At 41.8% G+C, this 23,044-nt stretch overlaps 2 protein-coding genes across 2 annotated transcripts; both read right to left on the minus strand.

The window, feature by feature from the left end:
* Window positions 1-182: 182 nt before the first annotated feature.
* On the minus strand, window positions 183-1,446 carry LOC123643801 (UDP-glucuronosyltransferase 1A10-like). Its single transcript, XM_045559553.1, has one exon. It carries the CDS (start codon window positions 1,140-1,142, stop codon window positions 261-263), a length of 882 nt encoding a protein of 293 aa, XP_045415509.1. The 5' UTR covers window positions 1,143-1,446; the 3' UTR covers window positions 183-260.
* Window positions 1,447-12,397: 10,951 nt separating this feature from the next.
* On the minus strand, window positions 12,398-13,661 carry LOC123643802 (UDP-glucuronosyltransferase 1A10-like). The gene has a single exon (XM_045559554.1). It carries the CDS (start codon window positions 13,355-13,357, stop codon window positions 12,476-12,478), a length of 882 nt encoding a protein of 293 aa, XP_045415510.1. The 5' UTR covers window positions 13,358-13,661; the 3' UTR covers window positions 12,398-12,475.
* Window positions 13,662-23,044: the final 9,383 nt, after the last annotated feature.

Consider the following 23,044-nt stretch of genomic DNA (forward strand, 5'->3'; position numbering starts at 1 on the left):
GGCCGGCCTGAGCAACACAGAAAGCTCCCATTTCTATTTAGAAACAATACAGCCTAAAAATTATGTGCAACTATATCAATTGTATACATATACACATCAACAGGGCAGATTTCTAATATTTGCTGACCCACAATTAAGTGAACTGGCACAAAACAATTTGGTAAAATAGAAAGAATTCCAAATCCAACAAATGCAAATGAAAAGTCACAGCTAAGGAAGGAATCTTTATTCTTTTTTTAAGTCCAAAGTCAGGTAATTCCTCAAGAGCTAAAAGAGAGACAACTCACCTCAGGCAACGGCTTTCCCTGCTTGCAGTTGATGCCACCGATGAAGATCATGTTGGGCATCACAGGCCTGGGATAGTCCAGAACAAAGTCTGTTCGCAGCAGCCAGATTGATGTGTGGCTGAAGAGGTCGTATGCTGTGACAGGTGTCTGGAGAATTTCAGAGGCAATTTCTAACCCGGTTTTAAAAATATAGCGGCAAAATAAATGCTCCTCCAAGTGGACGATATGGTTCCATACTCTCTCCTTGAAAGTCATGGCGTCCGAGTACCCTAAGACACCTTTGGGAACATAAGAAAGAGGAGCCGGGCACTGTGTGGCTTCCTCAAGATAACCGCAAAATACTCCCCTGCTGAAGACCACAGAGGGGAGCGCAAAGTACTTGGCAACGATTAAGCCACACAGATCAAAAGGATCCAGAAACACAGCATCAAAAGAACTCTCTTTTAAGTATTCTACTAATTTTTTGTCATTAAACAAACTCCTACAGTGTGAATAAAATAAGTCAAGCAAACCTATGGATGGACTCCACAGTAGGGAAAATACACTTTGTATTTGAGTTTTCCAGTGGACTTTGCTAAAATCCAGAAAATCACGGTTCAAATCCTCCAGGGTGTGAGAAGTTTTATAAGTTTTCACTGTACAATTCAGTGATTGTCTCAGGTGCCAACTCACATCTGGAACGACCACAACCAGCTCGTGCCCTTTCTGGATGAGTTTCTCCACCACCGACCGCATGGTAAACCAGTGGCTCCCGTCCATGGGCACCACCAGCAGCTTGCCTGCCTGGGCCAGGCCAGGCGTCAGCAGCAGACACGCACACAGGGGAAGGAGCCCGGGAAGTGCTGCAGGAGCCATGGCAGAACCGCAGCCCGGAGCAAACCAACTGCTGGATTCTCAGCTCCTGTAACGCAGCAGGCGGAAGCATTGCAGGCACAAAACCTGCACCCGACACAGGGCGTGTAGTCACATGTTCATTAAAAAGCCACACACACGGCCAATCATTTACTGATAAGGACCATAATATCTGCTGAGATACACACTTGTATGTTCTCCAGATAAGACTAGCTTATTACCTTTGCCTTAGAAATAGACCATGCCCAGTACTGCAGTGTGACTTTGGAAACAAAATTATTGAGCAGTCCTTTGGACTTTGACAACTCAAAGATCAAAAGGAGAGAAAAAATACAGAAAATTAAAAAGGAGAGAAGATAAATACAAGAATAAAGCTTGTGTTTATGAAATTTGTCCCAAACCAAAATTTCGATTTTATCTTCAGACTACGAGAACACTGTCTCCCCAGAAAGAAATTGGCATCTCCTGGTCCAAGGACAGAGAGCAAGGGCTTTAGCAATGGCTCCTGACTGGCAAGAAGTTGTTGTTCGCAAGTGTCTCGGCCACGCATAGGCATCGCTGCTTCTCCTGCTCCATTTCCAACCCCTGAGGCCTCTGAAATGCTGAACAAGGTGGACAACCCCTCCGGCATGGACTGATCCAGGGATGTGATGGAAAGTGACTGGCATCTATATTCACCTGCTTCCCTCAGGTTCACGGCATGCAGGGGCTGGTCACCTGCCAAGTGCTGCCTGAGCAGCTTGCTGAGATTCCTCTCTGTCCTCCATACGTCCCCATTCCAGCCAGAGGTGTGTGTGGACCTCTGCTGTGGGCTCACCCCATCACCACGGGTGCCCTCCTTCAGCACGTATTGGTCTCCCCCACTCTGCTGAGCACTCCTTGAGGTCAGAGGATATGTCTTCATGTTTCCTTCTCCTTCCACAGTACCCATGCTGTGCCTTGCACAGAGAAAGCACACAGGAATGTTGTTGCACTGGGCTCAATTGCACCGTGCAGGTTTCCTAGGTACCTTCCTGGGTGGGCAAATCGGTGTGTGTCAGGTAATACCCAAACAGTATTTAGTGAGGGGTTCTGCAGCCAACCTAGGAGTATAATCCTAGTCAGGAACAAAAGATGGCTCCTTCAGGACACCCTGTTGGTAGAAATTTGCTTAGTCACCATTTACCTGGCCCACTAGGGCACACTCACATCATTGTCTTTGACAAATGAAAACGGAAGTGAGTGATCTACCTTCCCTGAAGGCTAACTTCACAGTAGAAATCAATGGACGAGAAAATAAAAAGACAAAAGAAAAGCAATGAAATCAAACTGGCTCTTTGAGGTCAATTAACTTGCTAAAGCTCTCACCAGACTGGTCAGGGAAAAAAAAGGAGAGAGAAGAAATAAATTACCAAAGAGGGGAATGAGACAGGTGGTGTCATCACAACAGAGTCCACAGACACTGAATTGATAATACGAGAATGTCATCAACACGTTTATGACAATAAATTCTACAATTTAAATGATATGGACAAATTCCCTAAAAGACACAAGCTCCCAGAATTTACATAAGAACAAATAAATAACCCACAGAGAGATAACCTAAATCTTTTGCATGGAAATTGAGATTCTAAATCAAAATTTCCCACAAATAATACCTCCAGTCCAGATGACTTCACTAATGAATTCTAACAAATAAGGAGGGAAGAAATAATCTCCATTCCTCACTGTCTATTCCATACAACAGGAGCAGAGGAATTGCCTAACTCATTCCATGAGACCAGCACTCCCACAGTTCCAAAATCACATAAAGACATTCAAAGAAAGAAAAACTGCAGACCCTCATCACCGTAGATGCAAAACTTCTAAACAAAATTTTACCAAATCTAATTCCATAATATATAAAAATCTATACTATGTAAAAGGAAAATACACTGTAATCAACTGGGGTTTATCTCAAGAATGAAAGGCTGGTTCAACATTAAAACTCAGTCAAGGTTGACGGGCCAAGTTCATAGCAGCATGATTCATAATAGCCAGGAGGTGGAAGCAACACAGGTGTCCACGCGCAGATGAATGAATAAGCAACAGGTGACAGATACATATACAATGGAATATTATCCAGCCTTAAAAAGGAAGAAAATTCTGACACATGCTACAACATGGATGAACCCACAAGACATTTTGCTGAGTTAAATAAGCCAGTCACCAAAAGACAGATACTATGATTCCATTGTCATGAGGCACCTAAAATAGTCAAACTTATAGAACCACATAGTGGAATGGTGGCTGCCAAGGGCTGGAAGGACGGGTAATGGGGAGTTATTGTTTAAGAGGTCCAAAGGCTCAGTTTGTGAAGGTAAAAGAGTTTTGGAAATGAACGGTGTTATTTGTAAAGAGAATATATTCAATATTGAAGGGTACACTTCAAATGGTTGCGATAATAAATGTTACATTATAAGTATTTTTCCAAAATTCAGAATGAAGTAAATAATTAAAAACACAAAATCAATCAAGGCTACATACCACATAAATCCACTGAAAAAGTCAAATGATATAATCATCTCAATAAGCATAGAAAAAGTATTTGACAAAATTCAAAATCCATTCCTGACAAAAAGTCTTAGCACAACTGGTAAATAAGAGAAGTTTCTCCACTTAACAAACGGCATCCCTGAAAAACCCTCGGCTAACATCCTACTTAGTGGCAAATGACTGAATGTTCTACTCCTCAGGCCAGACACATGTCTAGGGTGGGAGCTTTCACTACTTCTATTCAAAACTGTTCTTCAGATTCTCTCCAGTGCAGTAAAGCAAGAAAAAGAAATAAAAAGTGTCAGGTTGGAAAGAAACAGTAAAAGGATCTCAGTCACAGACAAGATGACCGTCTATTTACAAATTCCAAGGAACTGTACAAAAATCCCCTAGAACAAACAAGTAAGTTCAGCATGGTTGCAAAATACAATACGTAAAAATTAATGCTATTTGTATGTACAGCTGACTTGAACAACACAGGCTTGAATGGCAGCGGTCCATTGACAGGCAGATTTTTCAAAATAAATATATAAAAAACACTGTGGAGATTTTCAACCATTTGAAAAATCTTGCAGATAAACTATGTAATCTAGAAATATAAAAAAAAATTTTTAAGTTGGGTAAGTCATGAATGCATAAAATATATGTGGATGCCACTCTATTTTATCATTTATTATCCTAAAATATATACAAATCTATTGTAGAAAGGTAAAAATTATCAAAATTTATACCCACAAACACAGATTGTACGAGGTGCCATTCTCTGTGAGAAGAAATGTAAAAAATGTGAAGATGCTGTATAAATCTTTAGACATACAAGTAACAGTGGTGCGCACCACGACAATTTCACAGCCACCTCCTGTTGCCACTGCCGGGAGCGAAAGTGCTTCCAGTATCTGCTTAAAATGCCCTGTGATGCTAATCCTCTCCTCGTGAGCAGTCCATTTCTACAGTAAATTGCCTATCACACTAAATAGCGATCTCTCATGGTTCTCACATATTTTTCATCATGTTTGGTCAATATCAGCAATATTATAGACCTTGGCTAACACCATGGCACCCACACAAAGTGTCACTACTGATGCTGGAAGTTCTCCCAAGAAGCAGAGAAAAGCCACGGCATTAAAGAAAACGTTGAATTCCTTGATGCGTACCATAGTTTGAGGTCTACAGCTCTGCTTGCCCACCACTTCCAACTCAATGATTCCAGCATAAGGACCGCTGTCAAAACACACACACACACACACACACACACACACACACACACACACACACACAAACGAAATCTGAGAAGCCATTACTGCAGCTATACCAGCAAGCACCCAGGCCTTGCATTTCTTGTGAAATACCTTTTTGTCTTGTATAGAAAATGCAGCACTGATGTGGATGTAGGATTGCTACAAGAAAGACATACCTGTAGACTTTCTGTGATGCCAGACAAAGCAAAGCCATTGCAGGGCAACTTAAAGCAAAAGAAAGGTGAAGGATCTAAAGCTGGAGAATTTAATGTCAGCAAAGGTGATTTCATAATTTTAGAAAGAGGTTAGACTCTTAAAATGTCAAGATGACAGGGGAAGCAGCTTTTGCTGGACAAGAGGCACCAGACCAGTTTCCAGATGCCATTAAGAAAATCATTGACGAGAAAGGATATCTTCCTGAATAGATATTTAAGGCAGATGAAAGTGCCCTATTCTGGGGCAAAAAAGGCACAAAGAACATTCATTATTAAGGAAGAAAAGCCAGCACCAGGGTTTAAGTCAAGAAGAAGGAGCCTAATTCTACCGTTTGTACAAATGCCATTGGGTTCATGATCAGGACTGCCTTTGTCTGCAAAGCTGCTATCTCCAAGGAAAAGGTAAGTCTTTTCATTCTACAACAGAAGGCCTGGACAAGGACACTTTTTCTGGATTGGTTCTATCAATAGTTTGTCCCGGAAGTCAGAAAGTACCCTGCCAGTAAGAAAATATCTGTCAAAGTTCTTTTGATATGGACAATGCCGCTGGCCACCCACAACCCCAGGAGTGCAACATGGAAGGCGTCAAAGTGCTCTACTTGCCCCAAGTACAACGTCTCTAATTCAGCCTCTACATCGGGGCTCACAAGGATCTTTCGGGCTCATTGCACAAAGCGCTGTCTGGAAAGTATTGTTTACACTATGGAGGACGGTCCCCACAGAGAGAACATCAGGAAAATGCAGAGGGATTTCACCACTGAAGATGTGGTTGTTGTCATACAAAAGGCTGTGAAAGCCATCAAGCCCGAAACAGTCAGTTCCTGATGTAGAAAACCGTGTCCAGCTGCTGCGCCAGGAAACCACGAAGGAGACCGTAGATGTGGCCAAAGAAAACAGAGAAAAAGGTGGGGCATAACGTGTTGCAACACATAGGTCTTGGAGGAATTCAAGAGCTCGTGCGCAGCACACTGAGCAGTTCACAGAGGGTGACTTGCTGGAGAGGAGTGCTCTGGACCAGGGCCAGACGCTGAGGGAGAAGGTGAAGAGGAAGCGGTGCCCAAACCAAATGCACATTAGACAACATGGCAGAAGAGTGGCAATTACTCCAGACTGCTTTTCACCTGCTCTATGACAAGGACCCTTCTGTGCTACGGACACTCACTGCAAGGGAAGCAAACAGGGAGAAGGACTGGTAGCGTGTAGAGGCACATTTTAAGGAGTGAACAAGCAAAACAGTCAGACAGAAATGATGATGTATTTCTGTAAATTAAACCAAGTGTGCCTGCCTCTCCTGCCTCCCCTCCCAGCCCCTCTGCCTCTTCCCCCTCTGCCTCTTCTGACACAGCAAGACCAACGCCTCGTCTTCTTCCTCCTCCTCCTCTGCCCACTCCGCCTCAAGACAATGAACATGTCACCTTTAAGATAGTTCACTTCCACTTAATGGATAGTAAATGGCTCTCTCCCTCTCATAGTCTTAACAGTATCATTTCTCTAGGTTACTTTATGGTGAGAATACAGAACATACCACAAAAAGAAATGTGTATTAATGAATGCTTATCTTATTGATAAGCCTGCTGGTAACAGAAGGCTATTTCTACACTCTTTCCTAGCCTGGCTTCTGTGTGGAAGGGACCCGTCACCCCTCAGACACCTGAGCAAAGGCACTAGATGAGAGAGTGATGAAGCCTCCTGAAGTCTCTCCACCTCTGGCACACGTGCTGCTGAGGCCACCTTTCGCTGCTTCAGTGACAGCGACCACTGTCCCTGTTCACCTGGGAATGAGGAGTCTCCTGGGACGTGGCACTTCCAGGGCCAACCCTGGGAATGTTCTGGGCAAACCAGCATGAGTTGTCACCCTAGCAGGGAGAGGTGCTGCCACGTACCCAAAACATAAGATTACAAGGAAAACAAGTCGTTCACAGTGGAGCGTGCCCTGCCCTTAACTTACTATTCAGTGTTCGTCACCGTGTATTATACTTAGCACATTTATCAAATGATTCTGGTCTTTCTTTATTTCTCACTAAGCACTGCGCCTATGAAGGTACTGACCTGGGTCTAAGACAGTGCTGCTCAAAGTATGGTTCCCTGCCCACCCGACCCGACGGCAGGTCCCACAGTTAAGTGCTTAGAAAGTCTCAGAGCAATTGGTGCTGCTACGTCATCCAAGAAACCATCAGCAGATCTGCATTTTAGAGGCCTTTGGTCGACTTCATTTCATTTTTGTCCTATTTTACAGAAAATATGGATTTGTAATGAATTGCAAGACTGTTTTATGCTGTTCCTTAAGAACACCTAGCTTGAGAAGCTCTGCTGTAGACTAATTTTGTGATGCTATGGGGTGGGCAAAATGTGTCTTCTCAGATTTGCACACAATGTGCTAAAGGACAAGGCGCTAAGGGCCTCCGCTCAAAATGCTGAGAGACACAATCACAAAAGCTACAGCCCCACAGGTTGAGTGGTGAACGACCAAACTCTCTAAGGTCTAAATCCCTAATATCTGACATCTCTAATTTCTAAAATCCCAAAAATCGTAATCACAGGACAGTTTTCTTTATTTTAGGGTTTTTTCAGTATCTTAAATTATCAGCATTATTTTTATGATTAACTATCCTGTATATTCATCTTTGTATAATTTCCCATACTGAAGGTGTAAATTGTGTGGAGACTTTTAGCAAGTTCTAATTTGCCTTAATGCATTTGTCGCAAATTTGACTTCACTGAATTGTTCATTGTCACAAAGGTAACATAGTGAGAATTGTGCCTGTGCAAAAAGAGTTGGAACCTCCTCAATAAAGGAAGAGGTGCCCTTTTTATACACCTGCACTTGTGAAAGATGAAAATTCTCAAGATCTCGGCTTTTGGGCAACTGTATGTACTGTGGTGGCCCGTACTGGTTTCCCTTAATCTCCTCAGCAGACATAGATTGGTCACCCCGTATGCCCATCACTGCACTCAAAAACCTGGGTGCACAATCACCGACCACAGTGATATATGTTTATACGTTTCCCTTTTTGACCTATTATTTTAATATGGCTCATTTGGTCATAATTCTTATGAAGTGTCACTGTCATTACTACACTGGAGTGTTCATGCTTGCAAAATATGCATGTTATTCTTGCCTAATGTGTGTGTATTATTGTGTAAAATGGTCTATGAAGTGCTCCTTTGTATTTTTATGTTTCTCAAATTCCCTTTGAAAAATTTTTTATTATGTTTTAAGCATTATATTGTTCAGAATTTTGATCTTTAAAGACGTTAACATTCAGAAGGTGGCATTCGGGATTCTTTCTTTCCGGATTATGAGAGCCTTGTAAAAGCCTCACGTGAAGCAGGTGTGAGCATTTGCACAACTTTGTGAGCCCACATCGGTTCTCCTTTCACTCTCTTCTGACTGTTCTTTGATGCACAAATGTTTTTCACATCCAAGGTCATTCAAATCTGCCCCAGTATTTTCTTCTAAGAGTTTTACAATTTTAGCTTTTCTAGGTAGGTTTTGATCCATTTCAAGTGAACTCTGGTGCATGGATGGGGTAAGGGTCCACCTCCATTCTTTTGCCTGTGGATGTGCAGTTTCCCGGCACTACGTGTAGAGGACACTCTTCTGTCCCATTTGCGTGGTCCTGGTACCCTCGTCAAAAGATCAATTGCCCAAGGATGTGTTGGTTTATTTCTCGATTCTGAATTGTTTCATTGATCTGAGTTCAAAACACACTTTTTGCCAGACAATGGATGAAATTTAATTATGGATTGGAAATTAGAGAATGTTGAACAATTAATGATTGTGTTAGGTGTGTGATAAGGATATTCTATCTATGTAACAAATTGTCCTTATTTTTTGTACTTAGTGCAGTATTTAGGGATAGAGTGACATGTCAAGAATTCACTTTAAAACATGACAGCCAAAAATGTTCTTAAAAGGGAAAGAAAATACAGGATGGATGAATCAATACAGCTAAATATTGAAAATTAGTTAACCTAAGGGGAGACCGATGGGTGTCCAGCACACGTACTCTCTCCTTCAAACAAGTTTGAAAACTTTGATAATAAAAAGTTGAAAGACATAATCTTGATGGGAGGGCTTGGACTCACCCACTAACAGCTAAATTTGAATTTAAGTTGGAATCAGAATCTCAGAGAAGTGAGGAAGCACGGATGTGTTAGTGTTGTGTTACCACATCCCGTCCCAGGTCTCCCACAGCTGCCCTGCATTATGTGCACTGAACCTGAATTCTTTCCATCCAGACCCAGTCATCAATTCTGCTGGAACTCACCAAATATTGAAAAAGACTGGAACATGAAACCTATCTTAACGTTCTTTGGAGTGATGGTCTGCCATCCTGGTCAAAGTATTATATCCAATTACATCTCTGGATATAATCCCCTGGGCAGCTCCGTGATATTTTGTTACCACGTAGGGCCTGTCACACCACACACAAACACATGCGCACACTCAAACACACATGCACAGGCACACACACACACACACACACACAGACACACACAAACAATATGACTTGGTCACAATGACTCTGTTACTCAGTGGTCAAACATGTTACCTCCTCGTCACACACACAGATTCAGACTCTGACTCCCGCTCTTCAGCAGGTGCAACACACTGCACGCTCTTCCCAGACACGGGCTGCCCATCCGAAACAAGGAAGGACGGTGGCACAGCACCCGTAGGTGTTTCTGCGACAATTGACGTTTGTAGTCGTGCTGCATTCAAGGCTCTCTGTCAAAGAGCCCTCCTTGAGCTCTCAATTCCTCTGTCAGAACTCAGCTTGCTTTATAATTATACTTATACATAGATGCCTTCATATATAACCATGTGCATGTATAAGAGCTTTTATACTTATATGTCCCTTAACAGATATATAAATTCATTTATGATATAGATTTTTATAGGTATGTATAGCAAACGTATATGAAACCATGTCTTCTTCCTTATGTTTCACATTTTATAGACACAGCTATATGATAGGCAATATAAAATTATGATATTATATACAGCTTTCTGTATCTCTAAACCACTCTGGGTGACCCAGGAAGTTGCAGGGCCCCACCCTTGGCTAGAGGGCAGGGTGCAGGCAGGCCCTGGGTGGTGCTCCCTGCTGTGGCTGATGGAAGGGAAAGGTGAGAGGAGCCCTTGACCAGGCTCAGCGTCCTCAGGGTCCTGCAAGGTGCATCTTCCTGCCTGCTCTCCCCAAGAAAGTCCTGCCTAATTGTGAAAGGCCTGAAACTATGGTCTTCCTGCTTTGCAGAGCACTATTTCACTTCCAGTGAGTGGCTCCAAGTCACTCACCAGACATCTGCCGACACGTGACAGAATGTGACTCTGTTACAAAGTCTACTGAACTTTGGAAGAAGCCAGAACAATAGATAAAGATACTTAATAAAATAACAAAAACCAAGGCTTTATTTTAATCATCAATAGCCAGTTAAGAATAGAAATGGAAAAATTGCCCTCTGAACAATAGTTTCAAAAATTATAAATGCCTAGCATAAATTCTATTAAATAATAAAGACAAAATGCTTATATGAGATGCAAAATTTTACAGATGGCTATAAAAGAAGATCTGGAAAAATGAAAAGTAATATATATTTCTGCATAGGAAGCCTTAATAACAAAAGGTCACCAGTCTTTCTCAATACATAAAAATATTTAATGTAATAATAACACAGCCCTAAAGGTTTGTTTCTAATTTTTGAAAGTAGACAAAAGCATTTGTAAATTCATGAAGGAGAATAAATTATGAGGATCACCAACAACATTTGGAAAAATAATATTTACTATGGGGCTTGCCCTACAAGATGGGAAAACTTACTACAAAACCAGCCTAATGAAAATACGGTGCTGCTGCATAAATAGACAAATAAGTAGGACAAAACTGAGAACTCAGAAGCACATGCAAATCAATGTATTGATAGAAATGAAAAATATGATAAAGATGCATTTCAATTCAATGGCTAAAGAATGAATTTTTGATTAAATGGCATTAGGACAATGGAGTATCCATGGAGAAAAGAAAAAGGTCTTCACTTTGCCGTAGATTGAAGTGCTCATTGTAAAAACGAATAATTCTATCACCATTAGAGGAATTGAAAACAGTAAAACATAATATGGAGAAAACGTTTATATATTTCCAGCTTGGAAAGACCTAAACAAGTTGAAATCTAGAAACCATTAAAGAAAATTTAACCAATGTGACTAACCAGCCGTGAAAACCCTGTATGACAAAAGATAAAGAAAAGCCAAGGAAAAAAGATTTGCGGCACATATAAAAAGCGATGCATTAACATCCCTAACACTCAAGAGCCTTGTAACAATGAGTTATAAACAGACAAATAGTTATATAAAAATGAATAAAGAATGTCAAGATGTATTTCTCAGAAGAGGAAATGCAAATGGCCGATATATCTATGAAAATAACAAGTGAAAACTGAAGCAGCTACACATGATTCTACGATTTATCAGCAAGTAAAAAGTGGAAAGGAAAGAAGAACATGTGCAGCCTGATGTTATTAATAGATTATATTTAAAAATATAGATGTGACAATTCACATTAGCCACATGGAGTTATACAAAATGAATTCAAAAATTGAAAACAATGCATACAAAACTGCTAAGAGTATTTTCCTATAGGGAGTAGCACAGAACTAGCAAAAGAGGGAATTTTCTTCTCTTACTGTGTTTCTTACTACTTTTTCAAAAACACTTAAAAATTGCAGCCTGAGCTGGGCAGTGGCCCATGCCTGTAGTCTCAGCACTTTGGAGGCCAAGGTGCCTTGAGCCCAGGAGTTTGAGACCAGCCTGAGCAACAGAGCCAGACCTGTGTCTACAGAATATCTAAAAAAGATTAGCTGGGCTTTGTGACACAGCCCTGTAGTCCCGTCAACTTGGGAGGCTCAGGGAAGAGGATTGCTTAAGCCCAGGGCTTTGAGGTTGCGCTTAGCTATGATACCACTGCACTCTAGCCCAGGCAAAACAATGAGACCCTGTATCAAAAAAAAAAAAATTCCAGCCTTCTAATGGAGCATGGTGGCATAAGACTGTAACTCAGCTGCACAGACGGCTGAAGCAAGAGGATCCTTTGAGCCCAGGAATTTGAGGCCGGCCTGAGCAACACAGAAAGCTCCCATTTCTATTTAGAAACAATACAGCCTAAAAATTATGTGCAACTATATCAATTGTATACATATACACATCAACAGGGCAGATTTCTAATATTTGCTGACCCACAATTAAGTGAACTGGCACAAAACAATTTGGTAAAATAGAAAGAATTCCAAATCCAACAAATGCAAATGAAAAGTCACAGCTAAGGAAGGAATCTTTATTCTTTTTTTAAGTCCAAAGTCAGGTAATTCCTCAAGAGCTAAAAGAGAGACAACTCACCTCAGGCAACGGCTTTCCCTGCTTGCAGTTGATGCCACCGATGAAGATCATGTTGGGCATCACAGGCCTGGGATAGTCCAGAACAAAGTCTGTTCGCAGCAGCCAGATTGATGTGTGGCTGAAGAGGTCGTATGCTGTGACAGGTGTCTGGAGAATTTCAGAGGCAATTTCTAACCCGGTTTTAAAAATATAGCGGCAAAATAAATGCTCCTCCAAGTGGACGATATGGTTCCATACTCTCTCCTTGAAAGTCATGGCGTCCGAGTACCCTAAGACACCTTTGGGAACATAAGAAAGAGGAGCCGGGCACTGTGTGGCTTCCTCAAGATAACCGCAAAATACTCCCCTGCTGAAGACCACAGAGGGGAGCGCAAAGTACTTGGCAACGATTAAGCCACACAGATCAAAAGGATCCAGAAACACAGCATCAAAAGAACTCTCTTTTAAGTATTCTACTAATTTTTTGTCATTAAACAAACTCCTACAGTGTGAATAAAATAAGTCAAGCAAACCTATGGATGGACTCCACAGTAGGGAAAATACACTTTGTATTTGAGTTTTCCAGTGGACTTTGCTAAAATCCAGAAAATCACGGTTCAAATCCTCCAGGGTGTGAGAAGTTTTATAAGTTTTCACTGTACAATTCAGTGATTGTCTCAGGTGCCAACTCACATCTGGAACGACCACAACCAGCTCGTGCCCTTTCTGGATGAGTTTCTCCACCACCGACCGCATGGTAAACCAGTGGCTCCCGTCCATGGGCACCACCAGCAGCTTGCCTGCCTGGGCCAGGCCAGGCGTCAGCAGCAGACACGCACACAGGGGAAGGAGCCCGGGAAGTGCTGCAGGAGCCATGGCAGAACCGCAGCCCGGAGCAAACCAACTGCTGGATTCTCAGCTCCTGTAACGCAGCAGGCGGAAGCATTGCAGGCACAAAACCTGCACCCGACACAGGGCGTGTAGTCACATGTTCATTAAAAAGCCACACACACGGCCAATCATTTACTGATAAGGACCATAATATCTGCTGAGATACACACTTGTATGTTCTCCAGATAAGACTAGCTTATTACCTTTGCCTTAGAAATAGACCATGCCCAGTACTGCAGTGTGACTTTGGAAACAAAATTATTGAGCAGTCCTTTGGACTTTGACAACTCAAAGATCAAAAGGAGAGAAAAAATACAGAAAATTAAAAAGGAGAGAAGATAAATACAAGAATAAAGCTTGTGTTTATGAAATTTGTCCCAAACCAAAATTTCGATTTTATCTTCAGACTACGAGAACACTGTCTCCCCAGAAAGAAATTGGCATCTCCTGGTCCAAGGACAGAGAGCAAGGGCTTTAGCAATGGCTCCTGACTGGCAAGAAGTTGTTGTTCGCAAGTGTCTCGGCCACGCATAGGCATCGCTGCTTCTCCTGCTCCATTTCCAACCCCTGAGGCCTCTGAAATGCTGAACAAGGTGGACAACCCCTCCGGCATGGACTGATCCAGGGATGTGATGGAAAGTGACTGGCATCTATATTCACCTGCTTCCCTCAGGTTCACGGCATGCAGGGGCTGGTCACCTGCCAAGTGCTGCCTGAGCAGCTTGCTGAGATTCCTCTCTGTCCTCCATACGTCCCCATTCCAGCCAGAGGTGTGTGTGGACCTCTGCTGTGGGCTCACCCCATCACCACGGGTGCCCTCCTTCAGCACGTATTGGTCTCCCCCACTCTGCTGAGCACTCCTTGAGGTCAGAGGATATGTCTTCATGTTTCCTTCTCCTTCCACAGTACCCATGCTGTGCCTTGCACAGAGAAAGCACACAGGAATGTTGTTGCACTGGGCTCAATTGCACCGTGCAGGTTTCCTAGGTACCTTCCTGGGTGGGCAAATCGGTGTGTGTCAGGTAATACCCAAACAGTATTTAGTGAGGGGTTCTGCAGCCAACCTAGGAGTATAATCCTAGTCAGGAACAAAAGATGGCTCCTTCAGGACACCCTGTTGGTAGAAATTTGCTTAGTCACCATTTACCTGGCCCACTAGGGCACACTCACATCATTGTCTTTGACAAATGAAAACGGAAGTGAGTGATCTACCTTCCCTGAAGGCTAACTTCACAGTAGAAATCAATGGACGAGAAAATAAAAAGACAAAAGAAAAGCAATGAAATCAAACTGGCTCTTTGAGGTCAATTAACTTGCTAAAGCTCTCACCAGACTGGTCAGGGAAAAAAAAGGAGAGAGAAGAAATAAATTACCAAAGAGGGGAATGAGACAGGTGGTGTCATCACAACAGAGTCCACAGACACTGAATTGATAATACGAGAATGTCATCAACACGTTTATGACAATAAATTCTACAATTTAAATGATATGGACAAATTCCCTAAAAGACACAAGCTCCCAGAATTTACATAAGAACAAATAAATAACCCACAGAGAGATAACCTAAATCTTTTGCATGGAAATTGAGATTCTAAATCAAAATTTCCCACAAATAATACCTCCAGTCCAGATGACTTCACTAATGAATTCTAACAAATAAGGAGGGAAGAAATAATCTCCATTCCTCACTGTCTATTCCATACAACAGGAGCAGAGGAATTGCCTAACTCATTCCATGAGACCAGCACTCCCACAGTTCCAAAATCACATAAAGACATTCAAAGAAAGAAAAACTGCAGACCCTCATCACCGTAGATGCAAAACTTCTAAACAAAATTTTACCAAATCTAATTCCATAATATATAAAAATCTATACTATGTAAAAGGAAAATACACTGTAATCAACTGGGGTTTATCTCAAGAATGAAAGGCTGGTTCAACATTAAAACTCAGTCAAGGTTGACGGGCCAAGTTCATAGCAGCATGATTCATAATAGCCAGGAGGTGGAAGCAACACAGGTGTCCACGCGCAGATGAATGAATAAGCAACAGGTGACAGATACATATACAATGGAATATTATCCAGCCTTAAAAAGGAAGAAAATTCTGACACATGCTACAACATGGATGAACCCACAAGACATTTTGCTGAGTTAAATAAGCCAGTCACCAAAAGACAGATACTATGATTCCATTGTCATGAGGCACCTAAAATAGTCAAACTTATAGAACCACATAGTGGAATGGTGGCTGCCAAGGGCTGGAAGGACGGGTAATGGGGAGTTATTGTTTAAGAGGTCCAAAGGCTCAGTTTGTGAAGGTAAAAGAGTTTTGGAAATGAACGGTGTTATTTGTAAAGAGAATATATTCAATATTGAAGGGTACACTTCAAATGGTTGCGATAATAAATGTTACATTATAAGTATTTTTCCAAAATTCAGAATGAAGTAAATAATTAAAAACACAAAATCAATCAAGGCTACATACCACATAAATCCACTGAAAAAGTCAAATGATATAATCATCTCAATAAGCATAGAAAAAGTATTTGACAAAATTCAAAATCCATTCCTGACAAAAAGTCTTAGCACAACTGGTAAATAAGAGAAGTTTCTCCACTTAACAAACGGCATCCCTGAAAAACCCTCGGCTAACATCCTACTTAGTGGCAAATGACTGAATGTTCTACTCCTCAGGCCAGACACATGTCTAGGGTGGGAGCTTTCACTACTTCTATTCAAAACTGTTCTTCAGATTCTCTCCAGTGCAGTAAAGCAAGAAAAAGAAATAAAAAGTGTCAGGTTGGAAAGAAACAGTAAAAGGATCTCAGTCACAGACAAGATGACCGTCTATTTACAAATTCCAAGGAACTGTACAAAAATCCCCTAGAACAAACAAGTAAGTTCAGCATGGTTGCAAAATACAATACGTAAAAATTAATGCTATTTGTATGTACAGCTGACTTGAACAACACAGGCTTGAATGGCAGCGGTCCATTGACAGGCAGATTTTTCAAAATAAATATATAAAAAACACTGTGGAGATTTTCAACCATTTGAAAAATCTTGCAGATAAACTATGTAATCTAGAAATATAAAAAAAAATTTTTAAGTTGGGTAAGTCATGAATGCATAAAATATATGTGGATGCCACTCTATTTTATCATTTATTATCCTAAAATATATACAAATCTATTGTAGAAAGGTAAAAATTATCAAAATTTATACCCACAAACACAGATTGTACGAGGTGCCATTCTCTGTGAGAAGAAATGTAAAAAATGTGAAGATGCTGTATAAATCTTTAGACATACAAGTAACAGTGGTGCGCACCACGACAATTTCACAGCCACCTCCTGTTGCCACTGCCGGGAGCGAAAGTGCTTCCAGTATCTGCTTAAAATGCCCTGTGATGCTAATCCTCTCCTCGTGAGCAGTCCATTTCTACAGTAAATTGCCTATCACACTAAATAGCGATCTCTCATGGTTCTCACATATTTTTCATCATGTTTGGTCAATATCAGCAATATTATAGACCTTGGCTAACACCATGGCACCCACACAAAGTGTCACTACTGATGCTGGAAGTTCTCCCAAGAAGCAGAGAAAAGCCACGGCATTAAAGAAAACGTTGAATTCCTTGATGCGTACCATAGTTTGAGGTCTACAGCTCTGCTTGCCCACCACTTCCAACTCAATGATTCCAGCATAAGGACCGCTGTCAAAACACACACACACACACACACACACACACACACACACACACACACACACAAACGAAATCTGAGAAGCCATTACTGCAGCTATACCAGCAAGCACCCAGGCCTTGCATTTCTTGTGAAATACCTTTTTGTCTTGTATAGAAAATGCAGCACTGATGTGGATGTAGGATTGCTACAAGAAAGACATACCTGTAGACTTTCTGTGATGCCAGACAAAGCAAAGCCATTGCAGGGCAACTTAAAGCAAAAGAAAGGTGAAGGATCTAAAGCTGGAGAATTTAATGTCAGCAAAGGTGATTTCATAATTTTAGAAAGAGGTTAGACTCTTAAAATGTCAAGATGACAGGGGAAGCAGCTTTTGCTGGACAAGAGGCACCAGACCAGTTTCCAGATGCCATTAAGAAAATCATTGACGAGAAAGGATATCTTCCTGAATAGATATTTAAGGCAGATGAAAGTGCCCTATTCTGGGGCAAAAAAGGCACAAAGAACATTCATTATTAAGGAAGAAAAGCCAGCACCAGGGTTTAAGTCAAGAAGAAGGAGCCTAATTCTACCGTTTGTACAAATGCCATTGGGTTCATGATCAGGACTGCCTTTGTCTGCAAAGCTGCTATCTCCAAGGAAAAGGTAAGTCTTTTCATTCTACAACAGAAGGCCTGGACAAGGACACTTTTTCTGGATTGGTTCTATCAATAGTTTGTCCCGGAAGTCAGAAAGTACCCTGCCAGTAAGAAAATATCTGTCAAAGTTCTTTTGATATGGACAATGCCGCTGGCCACCCACAACCCCAGGAGTGCAACATGGAAGGCGTCAAAGTGCTCTACTTGCCCCAAGTACAACGTCTCTAATTCAGCCTCTACATCGGGGCTCACAAGGATCTTTCGGGCTCATTGCACAAAGCGCTGTCTGGAAAGTATTGTTTACACTATGGAGGACGGTCCCCACAGAGAGAACATCAGGAAAATGCAGAGGGATTTCACCACTGAAGATGTGGTTGTTGTCATACAAAAGGCTGTGAAAGCCATCAAGCCCGAAACAGTCAGTTCCTGATGTAGAAAACCGTGTCCAGCTGCTGCGCCAGGAAACCACGAAGGAGACCGTAGATGTGGCCAAAGAAAACAGAGAAAAAGGTGGGGCATAACGTGTTGCAACACATAGGTCTTGGAGGAATTCAAGAGCTCGTGCGCAGCACACTGAGCAGTTCACAGAGGGTGACTTGCTGGAGAGGAGTGCTCTGGACCAGGGCCAGACGCTGAGGGAGAAGGTGAAGAGGAAGCGGTGCCCAAACCAAATGCACATTAGACAACATGGCAGAAGAGTGGCAATTACTCCAGACTGCTTTTCACCTGCTCTATGACAAGGACCCTTCTGTGCTACGGACACTCACTGCAAGGGAAGCAAACAGGGAGAAGGACTGGTAGCGTGTAGAGGCACATTTTAAGGAGTGAACAAGCAAAACAGTCAGACAGAAATGATGATGTATTTCTGTAAATTAAACCAAGTGTGCCTGCCTCTCCTGCCTCCCCTCCCAGCCCCTCTGCCTCTTCCCCCTCTGCCTCTTCTGACACAGCAAGACCAACGCCTCGTCTTCTTCCTCCTCCTCCTCTGCCCACTCCGCCTCAAGACAATGAACATGTCACCTTTAAGATAGTTCACTTCCACTTAATGGATAGTAAATGGCTCTCTCCCTCTCATAGTCTTAACAGTATCATTTCTCTAGGTTACTTTATGGTGAGAATACAGAACATACCACAAAAAGAAATGTGTATTAATGAATGCTTATCTTATTGATAAGCCTGCTGGTAACAGAAGGCTATTTCTACACTCTTTCCTAGCCTGGCTTCTGTGTGGAAGGGACCCGTCACCCCTCAGACACCTGAGCAAAGGCACTAGATGAGAGAGTGATGAAGCCTCCTGAAGTCTCTCCACCTCTGGCACACGTGCTGCTGAGGCCACCTTTCGCTGCTTCAGTGACAGCGACCACTGTCCCTGTTCACCTGGGAATGAGGAGTCTCCTGGGACGTGGCACTTCCAGGGCCAACCCTGGGAATGTTCTGGGCAAACCAGCATGAGTTGTCACCCTAGCAGGGAGAGGTGCTGCCACGTACCCAAAACATAAGATTACAAGGAAAACAAGTCGTTCACAGTGGAGCGTGCCCTGCCCTTAACTTACTATTCAGTGTTCGTCACCGTGTATTATACTTAGCACATTTATCAAATGATTCTGGTCTTTCTTTATTTCTCACTAAGCACTGCGCCTATGAAGGTACTGACCTGGGTCTAAGACAGTGCTGCTCAAAGTATGGTTCCCTGCCCACCCGACCCGACGGCAGGTCCCACAGTTAAGTGCTTAGAAAGTCTCAGAGCAATTGGTGCTGCTACGTCATCCAAGAAACCATCAGCAGATCTGCATTTTAGAGGCCTTTGGTCGACTTCATTTCATTTTTGTCCTATTTTACAGAAAATATGGATTTGTAATGAATTGCAAGACTGTTTTATGCTGTTCCTTAAGAACACCTAGCTTGAGAAGCTCTGCTGTAGACTAATTTTGTGATGCTATGGGGTGGGCAAAATGTGTCTTCTCAGATTTGCACACAATGTGCTAAAGGACAAGGCGCTAAGGGCCTCCGCTCAAAATGCTGAGAGACACAATCACAAAAGCTACAGCCCCACAGGTTGAGTGGTGAACGACCAAACTCTCTAAGGTCTAAATCCCTAATATCTGACATCTCTAATTTCTAAAATCCCAAAAATCGTAATCACAGGACAGTTTTCTTTATTTTAGGGTTTTTTCAGTATCTTAAATTATCAGCATTATTTTTATGATTAACTATCCTGTATATTCATCTTTGTATAATTTCCCATACTGAAGGTGTAAATTGTGTGGAGACTTTTAGCAAGTTCTAATTTGCCTTAATGCATTTGTCGCAAATTTGACTTCACTGAATTGTTCATTGTCACAAAGGTAACATAGTGAGAATTGTGCCTGTGCAAAAAGAGTTGGAACCTCCTCAATAAAGGAAGAGGTGCCCTTTTTATACACCTGCACTTGTGAAAGATGAAAATTCTCAAGATCTCGGCTTTTGGGCAACTGTATGTACTGTGGTGGCCCGTACTGGTTTCCCTTAATCTCCTCAGCAGACATAGATTGGTCACCCCGTATGCCCATCACTGCACTCAAAAACCTGGGTGCACAATCACCGACCACAGTGATATATGTTTATACGTTTCCCTTTTTGACCTATTATTTTAATATGGCTCATTTGGTCATAATTCTTATGAAGTGTCACTGTCATTACTACACTGGAGTGTTCATGCTTGCAAAATATGCATGTTATTCTTGCCTAATGTGTGTGTATTATTGTGTAAAATGGTCTATGAAGTGCTCCTTTGTATTTTTATGTTTCTCAAATTCCCTTTGAAAAATTTTTTATTATGTTTTAAGCATTATATTGTTCAGAATTTTGATCTTTAAAGACGTTAACATTCAGAAGGTGGCATTCGGGATTCTTTCTTTCCGGATTATGAGAGCCTTGTAAAAGCCTCACGTGAAGCAGGTGTGAGCATTTGCACAACTTTGTGAGCCCACATCGGTTCTCCTTTCACTCTCTTCTGACTGTTCTTTGATGCACAAATGTTTTTCACATCCAAGGTCATTCAAATCTGCCCCAGTATTTTCTTCTAAGAGTTTTACAATTTTAGCTTTTCTAGGTAGGTTTTGATCCATTTCAAGTGAACTCTGGTGCATGGATGGGGTAAGGGTCCACCTCCATTCTTTTGCCTGTGGATGTGCAGTTTCCCGGCACTACGTGTAGAGGACACTCTTCTGTCCCATTTGCGTGGTCCTGGTACCCTCGTCAAAAGATCAATTGCCCAAGGATGTGTTGGTTTATTTCTCGATTCTGAATTGTTTCATTGATCTGAGTTCAAAACACACTTTTTGCCAGACAATGGATGAAATTTAATTATGGATTGGAAATTAGAGAATGTTGAACAATTAATGATTGTGTTAGGTGTGTGATAAGGATATTCTATCTATGTAACAAATTGTCCTTATTTTTTGTACTTAGTGCAGTATTTAGGGATAGAGTGACATGTCAAGAATTCACTTTAAAACATGACAGCCAAAAATGTTCTTAAAAGGGAAAGAAAATACAGGATGGATGAATCAATACAGCTAAATATTGAAAATTAGTTAACCTAAGGGGAGACCGATGGGTGTCCAGCACACGTACTCTCTCCTTCAAACAAGTTTGAAAACTTTGATAATAAAAAGTTGAAAGACATAATCTTGATGGGAGGGCTTGGACTCACCCACTAACAGCTAAATTTGAATTTAAGTTGGAATCAGAATCTCAGAGAAGTGAGGAAGCACGGATGTGTTAGTGTTGTGTTACCACATCCCGTCCCAGGTCTCCCACAGCTGCCCTGCATTATGTGCACTGAACCTGAATTCTTTCCATCCAGACCCAGTCATCAATTCTGCTGGAACTCACCAAATATTGAAAAAGACTGGAACATGAAACCTATCTTAACGTTCTTTGGAGTGATGGTCTGCCATCCTGGTCAAAGTATTATATCCAATTACATCTCTGGATATAATCCCCTGGGCAGCTCCGTGATATTTTGTTACCACGTAGGGCCTGTCACACCACACACAAACACATGCGCACACTCAAACACACATGCACAGGCACACACACACACACACACACACAGACACACACAAACAATATGACTTGGTCACAATGACTCTGTTACTCAGTGGTCAAACATGTTACCTCCTCGTCACACACACAGATTCAGACTCTGACTCCCGCTCTTCAGCAGGTGCAACACACTGCACGCTCTTCCCAGACACGGGCTGCCCATCCGAAACAAGGAAGGACGGTGGCACAGCACCCGTAGGTGTTTCTGCGACAATTGACGTTTGTAGTCGTGCTGCATTCAAGGCTCTCTGTCAAAGAGCCCTCCTTGAGCTCTCAATTCCTCTGTCAGAACTCAGCTTGCTTTATAATTATACTTATACATAGATGCCTTCATATATAACCATGTGCATGTATAAGAGCTTTTATACTTATATGTCCCTTAACAGATATATAAATTCATTTATGATATAGATTTTTATAGGTATGTATAGCAAACGTATATGAAACCATGTCTTCTTCCTTATGTTTCACATTTTATAGACACAGCTATATGATAGGCAATATAAAATTATGATATTATATACAGCTTTCTGTATCTCTAAACCACTCTGGGTGACCCAGGAAGTTGCAGGGCCCCACCCTTGGCTAGAGGGCAGGGTGCAGGCAGGCCCTGGGTGGTGCTCCCTGCTGTGGCTGATGGAAGGGAAAGGTGAGAGGAGCCCTTGACCAGGCTCAGCGTCCTCAGGGTCCTGCAAGGTGCATCTTCCTGCCTGCTCTCCCCAAGAAAGTCCTGCCTAATTGTGAAAGGCCTGAAACTATGGTCTTCCTGCTTTGCAGAGCACTATTTCACTTCCAGTGAGTGGCTCCAAGTCACTCACCAGACATCTGCCGACACGTGACAGAATGTGACTCTGTTACAAAGTCTACTGAACTTTGGAAGAAGCCAGAACAATAGATAAAGATACTTAATAAAATAACAAAAACCAAGGCTTTATTTTAATCATCAATAGCCAGTTAAGAATAGAAATGGAAAAATTGCCCTCTGAACAATAGTTTCAAAAATTATAAATGCCTAGCATAAATTCTATTAAATAATAAAGACAAAATGCTTATATGAGATGCAAAATTTTACAGATGGCTATAAAAGAAGATCTGGAAAAATGAAAAGTAATATATATTTCTGCATAGGAAGCCTTAATAACAAAAGGTCACCAGTCTTTCTCAATACATAAAAATATTTAATGTAATAATAACACAGCCCTAAAGGTTTGTTTCTAATTTTTGAAAGTAGACAAAAGC

The sequence above is a fragment of the Lemur catta genome, chromosome 8 (genome assembly GCF_020740605.2).
Source record: "Lemur catta isolate mLemCat1 chromosome 8, mLemCat1.pri, whole genome shotgun sequence".
Taxonomy (NCBI): Eukaryota; Metazoa; Chordata; class Mammalia; order Primates; family Lemuridae; genus Lemur; species Lemur catta.

Bases quoted from the DNA above. Each gene is read 5' to 3' on its own strand.
- LOC123643802 (XM_045559554.1), bottom strand. From the start codon at position 13,357: ATGGCTCCTGCAGCACTTCCCGGGCTCCTTCCCCTGTGTGCGTGTCTG.
- LOC123643801 (XM_045559553.1), bottom strand. From the start codon at position 1,142: ATGGCTCCTGCAGCACTTCCCGGGCTCCTTCCCCTGTGTGCGTGTCTG.